At 30.4% G+C, this 9983-nt stretch overlaps 1 protein-coding gene across 1 annotated transcript; it reads right to left on the reverse strand.

The window, feature by feature from the left end:
- Window positions 1-744: 744 nt before the first annotated feature.
- Window positions 745-8337, reverse strand: LOC141652539 (uncharacterized). Its single transcript, XM_074460058.1, has 3 exons — window positions 7847-8337; window positions 6717-7116; window positions 745-2146 (listed from the first exon to the last, which is right to left on the reverse strand). Exons 1-3 carry the CDS (start codon window positions 8049-8051, stop codon window positions 1066-1068), a joined length of 1686 nt encoding a protein of 561 aa, XP_074316159.1. The 5' UTR covers window positions 8052-8337; the 3' UTR covers window positions 745-1065.
- Between the last annotated feature and the right edge of the window lie 1646 nt (window positions 8338-9983).

Here is a 9983-nt window from a genome sequence, read left to right on the forward strand (position 1 = left end):
CGACCTTGACCTACCATGCATAATCCCCTTTCTTGTTCTCTGTCTTAAACAACTTCGTATAAGCCGATTTTACATAAATATTGTTACACGGGTCATTTAAATCACAAGAAAATTATGTCTATATTAATGTAACTGGTTATTACATAACCTATTTTACAAATTACTTGTCTAAAACCGTCTTATATAAATATTTGTAAATGAATAATCATTTCCCCATCTTTTCTTGTGTTCTATTCTAAAGAATTTCACATAAAGTAATCAAGTAAAAATGTTTGAATATTTGCCATTTCTCAACATCATTTCTCAATTCCTTTTTGTAATGTTATTATTATGATATCATTAACTTAAAACCCACCATAACCAATCAAGGTCATACTGATAATATCATCATTTATTTTAAAGTTCTTCAATCATGTACTCGATATAACCTCACTTATTTAAAACCATCTTAATTTAAGACTCGTTTTTTTTGTTTCCATCTTTATTTTAATCGGAATAAGAATTGTCTTAAGTTATGACGATTTTAAACAGTAATTGGTGAAAGTCAATAATGAAGGACACATAGTACCACAAGCTGTAACTCTTGCATAATTACATTTAGACATGCATGGAAAACAATGATTGAGTACGTTAAACGTAATTGCTCATTTCCGTGACTCTTTATTTCAATTCTCATTATTTGGTCGGTCCTTTGAAATTAAGTTTTCATTATTCATGATAAAAAAAAATGTTGACATTTTGATGTAACATTTTTAACTTAAATAAAATAAAATAACAGCATAGTACCATTACATTGTCCTCTTCTAAACTTCACTTACAAAGATTAATTAAAATCTTTTTAAAAACAAAAAAAGTTGCTAATTAATTAACCTAAATACCATCTTCACAGTACAACAACGTACTTTTGCATGAACAAAGGGGTAAAATGGTAATTTCACAAGCAACTATATGCTATGTTACTCCAACTACACTTTGACACCTCATTTTAAGCCGACACCTGGACACACACCCATGTCGGATACTTCTAAACGAGCCTGAGCAACATAGACTACATATATGATTGACTTACCCCCACCTTGAGTCCGAGGTAGCAGCAGCAGTAGTAGGCTGAGAAGTGACGAAATTACCGAAACTACCCTCGCCATGATGATGATGATGATGGTGATGAACAAGCGATGATGACGATGGCGATGAGTTGTCGCGATCATACGAGGCTGTCATACCGTATTGTAACCCACCTGTGAACTTTAGCATATTCCCTTCCATGTCATCGTCGTCGTCATTAACAACAAACCCTCCTTCACTCCTATTAATATTATTATTATTATTATTATTATTATTAGTCGCCGTAGTATTAGTATTAGTATTATTATTCGGAGTATAATGATCTCCAGCAGTAAGCCCTAGGAAGTCCCTAGTAGTATCCTCATCCTTTCTCCACGTGGCAAACTTAAAATCTCCGGACCCCACCATCCCCATTGTCAAATGGTGATGGTAGTCGATGTTCGAGACGTTGCTGGTGGTTGTTGTGGTGGTAGACGGTGGTTGTTGTTGTTGTTGCCCTACGTTGCAGAACGAGGGTCCAAGTTCATCAAACCCATGGTTAAGCATAGGTTGCATGGATTGAGCTTGTTGAGATTGTTGGGATTGTTGCAAAGTGGCCCCCACCGCGGTCGCCTTTTGAAGTAAAGCGGTGGCAGAGAGGAAATGAGCGGTGATGGTGTTGGTGTCTGAGGTGAAAGGTGGTGACGTCAGCATACTCTTGGTGAACAACGGTGGTGGTTGGAAATACGATTGTGGCGGTTGTTGTGGTGGCGGTGGTGGGAACGGGTGGTTGTTGATTTCGGTTTTGATGTGGTGGATGAGGTGGTGGTTGTGGTGGTTGTTGGGATTATTAGGGTTTTGGGGAGGTGGGTCCCATGGAGAGGAGGATAGTGAGATTGAAGAGGATGGGAATGGGAAAAGGGAGGAAGGGTGGTGTTGGGTGGCGGAGAGAGCGGAAAAAGGCGATGACGGTGGCGGCATTGGTTGTTGTTGTTGTGGTGGTGGTGGGAAGATTGGGTTTGAGAAAGGGTTTGTTGAAAGTCTTGCACTTTCTTCAGCTAATGCATCACAAAATGCTCTATGTGTGATGAAGCTATCTTTCCTATAACAATTTAAAAATAGACAAGGATTAGATAAATAATTTAATGTAAATTATAGTTTTTTATATAAATATCTTAGCATAAATCAATATGAAAATGCTAATAATTAATAAATCAATATGAAAATTACTAATAATTAACTTGTACTCGTTACTGTAATGAATAAACAAAATTACTAATAATTAATGAATAAAACGATTTGAAAAATTACCAATGGATTAGATTGGAGGGAGTATTTTAAATGTTTTGCATATGTATGAGAAATTGATAATGAATAAATTGACTTGGAACAATTAACAAACCGGCGTATCTAAATTGAAAATACATTATTAAGACTTTTGTAATAATTCATCATAAAATTTATACCGAGTGTTGTATTAAGTATTAAGTGTATATGACATGAGAATGAACACAATTATGTGTATTTATCGTTCACTATATACGACTAAGTACATGTTATTCTGAGACTAATGTGAATTGAATTAAGTATGTAGGGAGTATTATCTTGTTAATTGTTAGTTAAGGCATTCCATCACAAGTAACTATTGATAATGATATTTTTCAAGGATTATCTAATTACAGTCTTAATCATATTATTATGTGCTAATTATTATATTATCCTTAATTTGAAGCAGATAATCTTTAAGAGAACCAAAAGAAAGCTGATGAAAGAAGACAACAAGGTTCTTTTCATTAACTTTTTTTTAATGAAGATAATGTTATTATTATGTGGCTAAAAATAAATAAATAAAATAAATTAAAAGGAAATTATTAAGCATAGAGAAAATCAATCTAGGGATCAAATAAAGCATGTTCAAAGGTTTGAATTGACCGAATATTTTCTCCAAATATTATGACTAACTTGATAAGTTACCACAGTAAAACAATCATCATTACTAACTACAAATAACTTATGCATGTGACTGAAAAAAAAAATATTTGCATGAGATTGACCATGCATAATCAGAAAAGTATTAAAAAAGTTATTCATAAATGACCTAGATTTTCCATATAATTCGGTTTTTTAGTAGGATACTTTTCATCCGAAACCACGATAATTTTAACTTTCAAGTAATACGAGTACTCAATATTCATATATTTTCTCTAGAATAGTGGATTTTAACTCTTTTATTCTCGAGTGTATTTTTAATACATACACCCTCGTGTTAGTAACCTATTTTAGTTTTTAACTTCTTGGACGATTTAGAGCTTAATTAGTTGAAACGTCTCATGAAAAAATTATTGTATTTTTCCTTACACACATATAAAAAGTTTCACTTCATACAATTCATTTTTTTTAATAAGATAAGATTTAGATATACAATAATACAATAGTCTTTCACAAACTTTATTATATGGAGTATTATAATACTCTTACTTTATACTGTAAAAATAGTAGAGTTGCATGCAAAATGCAGCATACACTAATACACATATACCAAAATTACCAATTAGGGGAAAAGTGAAAAAGCAGACAAATCAAATAATTTTGCAGACTTATTATTTTTTTTGGTTCACTATGATGAACAAGGTCAGAGTATAGCTCAGTCTCCTTCTGCCTTCTGCTAAAAAGAAATATCTTGAAAAGATTATAACACTGATTTTCTCCTTTTTCATCAAAAAAATACAAGTTATATTATAAAGCCGTCTTATAACACGACCACATGAAAAACGACTATTTTATAATAAAAAAAATGATAAATCATTTTTATCTTAAAATGTGACCTTTTTCAATTACTTCAGTAACCACATTTTAACATAATAAAATGACCACTTTTATCTGTTATACTCGTTGGCGTTCCTACCTATGGACGTTTTTTATTGTTAAATTTGTTTGACTTGAAGTTTTTACGACTATTAGACCCCATAATTAGTATAATTAAACTAAAATTGACCCCACACTCTTATCGGTTCTGAGTACGTCACTAATCATTTTATACGACAGTCGTACACAATATCTGTTATTAAAAAGAACAGTCCGTCTCATTGAAGACGGTCACTATCCGTCACAAGCTGAAGACGGATAGTGGCCCTCTCACAAAATGCAAGTGGGAGGGCAAGTGGGGGTATCCATTTTCCCCCACTTGCACTATCCATTTGCATTTTGTGAGAGGGACACTATCCGTCTTCAGCTTGTGACGGATAGTGTCCGTCTTCAATGAGAATTTGTGAAAAAAGAAAATGGAAAAAAAAAAAGGTTGAATTAAGAAAGAGAGGTCTTTTTTTTTTACTTAGACTGTTGAACTTTTATCTATAGACACGAGCTAAGGTAGCAGTGACCCATCATTGTTTTTTGGGGAATAGCTACATTACAACAAGATAAACCAAAAGCCTGCCTGTTTTTTAGTGAAAAAAACAAACTATATATTCACAGATCTATGCACATAGAGATCATTGAAAGAAAGTCATCCATTAACTTAACAAAAAGCTCACTAACTTTGTAGAAGTAGTATAATTGATTATTGTTAGTCTTCTGTAAAACCGTCACACATTATACAAATTCGTAATAACATATATCTCTTACATCTTTATTTCATGACAACATAATTACATAAATGTTTTGTTGTACAACTTGAAAATATTGTCGAGTCCTGTATAAGATATGTAATAATGATTATACGCTTTCTAATATTCCTAAAACTTTATTTGATTCAGTTTCAGCTGGTCTTGCTTAAGACGATAATATCGTTTTAATGGTCAAACAGACCTATATACTACCACTTGATAATTAGACTAACTTTTTTCTAATAACTAGGCAGCTACCTTTATTATATGGTACATATTTGGACCTATTTTACAATCACAACGAATATTATAGTTTTAAATAAGAATTTATGAATTTGATTAGAGTTAATTGCCATTTTTATAATTTATAGAAAAGTGACTGCTGGATATAATTTGCTATTTTTTGGGTATTGAAAAAAAATGGAAATTAAAAAAGGAGTTGATGCATTAAACAGCAGTGACTAGTGAGGAATTGAGGACAAAAATAGACAGCAATTGAATCAGAGAACACTAAGACAGTACATTAAATAAAACAAAAGACAGCCTGTTTTTGATTGTTCTTTGTAATACTCTTACATGTGTTGTTACAGATTTCAACACAATTATACTCCCAAATTTAAGAGAATTTTTTCAAAATTTGCATTTAATATTCCGTATGTTCGGTTGAATTCTATACGTTTGATTAAAATACACTTTGTATTTGAGATATTAATTAAATAAACGTATGAAATTCAAGTGAACGGAGGCAGTAATGTAAGATTTCATTTTATATGAAGTTTGTAACTTTGTAGGAGAAATGTTCTTTCATGTAAAGCCTATTATTTGATCTTGTTGAACTATCAGTTTATCAGCAGAAAACAAAACAAAATAAGAACAAAAAAAAAACACACCAAATTCAAGAAAATGTTAAGATTTATATGTTCATAAGACTTCCCATTTTAATAAAAATGCTAGATAATCAAACAAAAATACAAACAAACAATAGGAACAACAACAAGAAGACAATTGCAAAGGATCACACCTAATTATGTCATAATTTTGGAAGGCTAAACATATAGACTACACATAGACTTACACAAAGATGGTCAAAATTGATATTACCAAAAACACTACTCTTGATCCTTGTGGTTGTTTTGGAAATAAAACTATTTTTTTTTTGTAACATTGTTGCATTGTCATACTATGGTTTTGCCTTTTTTTCCCTCTAAATTAGAAAAATAATCCATAATTTATTTGTTGGATTGGGTAATGTTGTGTACACACGACCCTGTTTATCTTGTCATTGACAAGTTAGGTACTCTTTTTACATTAACTCGAATATTAGTGGGACTCGTGTGACATACGAACATAGATATGACACTAGAACATCATTTCATATAAGGAAAAAAAAAATGTGTATGACAATGAACATTTTATACTTATTAAAGGATGAATTTCATGGCAAAGGATGGAATCAAACAAGCAAAGACACATAGGCATGAGGATCTTTCATAAAACATGATTTTTTTCATAAAATCGACACAATCCGTTACTTAAACACGTACCTATATCAGTTACTTCTAATTGAGTCCAAGTAATTAACATAGTAGGGAAGAATTTTAAGAGTGTTGGCATGTTGTAATCAAACAATCTAAGACACCATAAATTACTTAGACACGTATTTATATCAGATACTTGATAACTTAAACACGCGTACCTATATCAGATACTTCTAATTGAATCCAAGCAATATAATTAACACATTAAGGAACAACTTTTGGAATCTAAGACCCCATAAATCAAATTTACCATAGTAAAATAACTTAAACACGTACATATATCAGATACTTCTAATTGATTCAGAGTAACATAATTAGCACATTATGGAACAACTTTTGGAATCTAAGACACCATAAATTAAATTTACCATAGTAAAATGACTTTAACACGTACCTATATCAGATACTTCTAATTGAATCCGACTAATATAATAAACATAGTAAAGAACAACTTTTGAAATCTAAGACACCATAAATTAAATTTACCATAGTAATAAATGATATGATAGGTTCAAGTAGTAAAAATTACCTGGAGAAGAGAGTACCACAATCACATCTATACTCTCTAGTTCCACAAGTTTTGGAATGAGCTTTCCAATCAGAATGAACAGCATAAATCTTGGAACATTTATCACATTTAAATTTCTTTTCACCATGTTTTCTACAAAAATGCTTCTTAATTCCAGTAAGATCACCAAGTGCTCTTGAAGGATGATGATGAACACAAGATGGTTCAGGACAAACATATGCTTTTTTTCTTACTATTTCTAGCTTGTTTCTTTGCTTTAATTTCCATGGTAGATTATGTCCTCTTCTATGAAGTTGTAGATTTTGATCTCTTTGAAATCCTTTGTTGCATATCTCACATATAAATCTATTTGTTGCTAGCAATGATTTTGGTGATAGTGCTATTACTTCTGCATCTGGGTCTTCATAAGTCAAACCAAAGTTGAAAAAAAAAATATATTAATAATCAATCAAATCTTTTTAGGGCAAATTTTAAGCTATGTTGGTCCGACTCTTCATTTTAAACCGATGACATTCCTTATAGTCGTCGAGTCATTATGACTATAAGGTATGACAATTGGTTGATCTATTAAACTAGAATAATATGGGACTCTTCATTTTAAAACGATGACATACCTTATAGTTGTCAAGCTATTATACAATAACTTGATGACTACAAAGTATGACAAATTGACAAATTTCTTCATTTTAAACCGATCACATACCTTATAGTTGTCAAGTAATTCAACAATAATTTGACGACTATGAGGTATGACAAATTAACAATTATTGAGTGTCTTAATTTTCTTTGATCTATTAAACTACAGTAATCTTGGACTCTTCATTTTAAACCATTGACATATATACCTTAAAGTTGTCGAGTTATTATAGTTAATTCTACAATAACACGACAATCATAAGGTATGACAATTAGTTATTACCTTACTTTTATTTGATCTATACAACAATAATATCAGAGCTTTAATCCAAAATAATTTGATCTATAAAACTAGAATAATCTCAGACTCTTCATTTTAAACCGATGATATACCTTATAGTCGACTATAAGGTATGACAATTAGGTGGGTGACATACTTTTGTTGATCTACACATTAAACTATAATAAATAACCAAAAAGATCAAAACTTTTACCTGGATTTCCAGGAAGATTTCTTCTTTTCTTGACCTTTTTAGGAAGAGGAGGTTGCTCATGAGTAGAAGAAGAAATGATATTATTATTATTATTGTTACTACTAGTAGTAGTGTTTTGTAGTAATAAAGGGTTAAAACTAGAGAGATTATTATTAGCTACTACTTCTTCAGACAAAGTTGAATTGGACATAGCTCCTTGGAACATTGTCTATCTTCAACAAACCTCCAAGTTATGTAAAACCAAATAATTTATACACATACACACAAATACCACCTCCTAAATAAATTAATTAAAATTTAATAAAAATTTAATGTTTTTTTTTTGTTTTTTTAGTGTATTAATAGTACACCAACTACTAAATTTCAATGTTATTATTTCTATCAAATTAGAATTTTTTTTAGCTAAGAAGAAAAGTAAACATGAACCACTTAAAATTTTTAGAAAGAGAGAAATTAAAGAGAGAAGAAAGAAAGCAATGATTTTTTTATTTAATAATAGAGGGCCACATGTGGTAGTGATATATATAAATGGAAGAAATTCAAGAGAGTGACAAATTACACTACAAATTCTAGAGTAAGACGGTTTTATATTGTCAGATAGTCCATTTTTATAAAAAAAAATCTTTCATTTATCGTAATAAATGAGAATTTTTTTATATTATGGGACCGTTTCACAATGTAGAACCGTATTTTGCAATAATTAGTAGACAAATAAAATAAAAATTAATTTTTTAATTTAAAAAAAAAAAAAAAAAAAAGAAATAAAATTAAATAAACAAGTTCCCGTGAAGAGGTGATGATGGGTTGTTTTCTAGCATGTCACTTTCTTAACCCCATGGGGATTACTTGTCTGAACTTATTCTACTGCATAAATTCAGATTTTATATTTTTCTTATTTTTGTAAAAACTTAAACATCAAATAATGTAATCATAAACTGATAAACATGGAAAGAATAGCAGACAATTTGGTTGATTTTCCTAAGGAATGCTACACAAATAACCCTCTTTTATGCAACTATTTTTTTCATTTTATTATATTATTTGTCATTATTATTTAAATGTGGGAACAAAATGTTTATAGCAAAGATAAGTAATTTTTTTTCTTTAGGTTTAACTTTTAAGTATGTATTTTTTTAGTTTTTTTGGCGGAGATGGCCGAATAATATAGATACGGAACAAGTTCAGTTACATCAAGGGGACGGGTCAGGAGAGAGCGTAGCAATAGGCACGCACGGAGAATTTATAAGTAGAGTGGATAATTTTTAGTAGAGTATTACTCCCTCCATACCACACGGTAACATTGAGAATCTTGACATTATTCATGGTCATAGGGAATCTTCGATATTATTTTTAATCTATAAGACAAAATATAGTCATGTGAGATCTTGTTTGATTTATCGTCATGAATGCTATAAAAATTTCAAATTTTTATAATTTTTAATAATGTGTAACTAAAGATATTCAAGTTGCAAAACGTGTCTCGATAAATGTGAAAAAGTCAATGTTACCATTGGTGTGCTATGGAGGAAGTATTTTTTTATGAAATAGTGAATTTGAATTTAACCTAGGTAAGGAAAAAAGTTTATTTGTTTGATACAAAAAAAATGTAGAAAAGTAAGAAGGTCTGCAAAGTAGAAAAAGACATATATAGGGAAGGATTGGTGGGGTGGAAGAGGCCACCAGGAAAAGACCAGGAAGAATCCTCCCTTGAAAAATATGTAACACAATCATAATAGGGACTAATAATAACAATAAAAATCATATATATGATGAAAATAAATGATGAAAATAAATGAAAATGTGTATGGAGTATATTCCATGAGTGTGGTTTATTCTCACATAAATAATAAGTGATTATCCTTCGAAAAATTTCTAATTTTAAAGATAATTAAGTAATGATTTATCCGTCTTTGTTTTTCGAATGTAGAACTGTATATTAAATTTACCAAAAGGTTTAGTTTATGATGTATTGAGTCAGAGTTTAAAAACACCTAAGGATATGTGATTTAGAAGCTAGATATCGTATAAGTAGTAATCTACTCCCTTTGTCCCGGTGATATGTTTACACTTCCTTTATTTTGTGAAAGAGAAATAAAATAAATGTAAACATATCACTGGAACGAAATGAGTAGTTTTT

This window comes from Silene latifolia, chromosome 4 (assembly GCF_048544455.1).
Source record: "Silene latifolia isolate original U9 population chromosome 4, ASM4854445v1, whole genome shotgun sequence".
In the NCBI taxonomy this organism is placed as follows: domain Eukaryota; kingdom Viridiplantae; phylum Streptophyta; class Magnoliopsida; order Caryophyllales; family Caryophyllaceae; genus Silene; species Silene latifolia.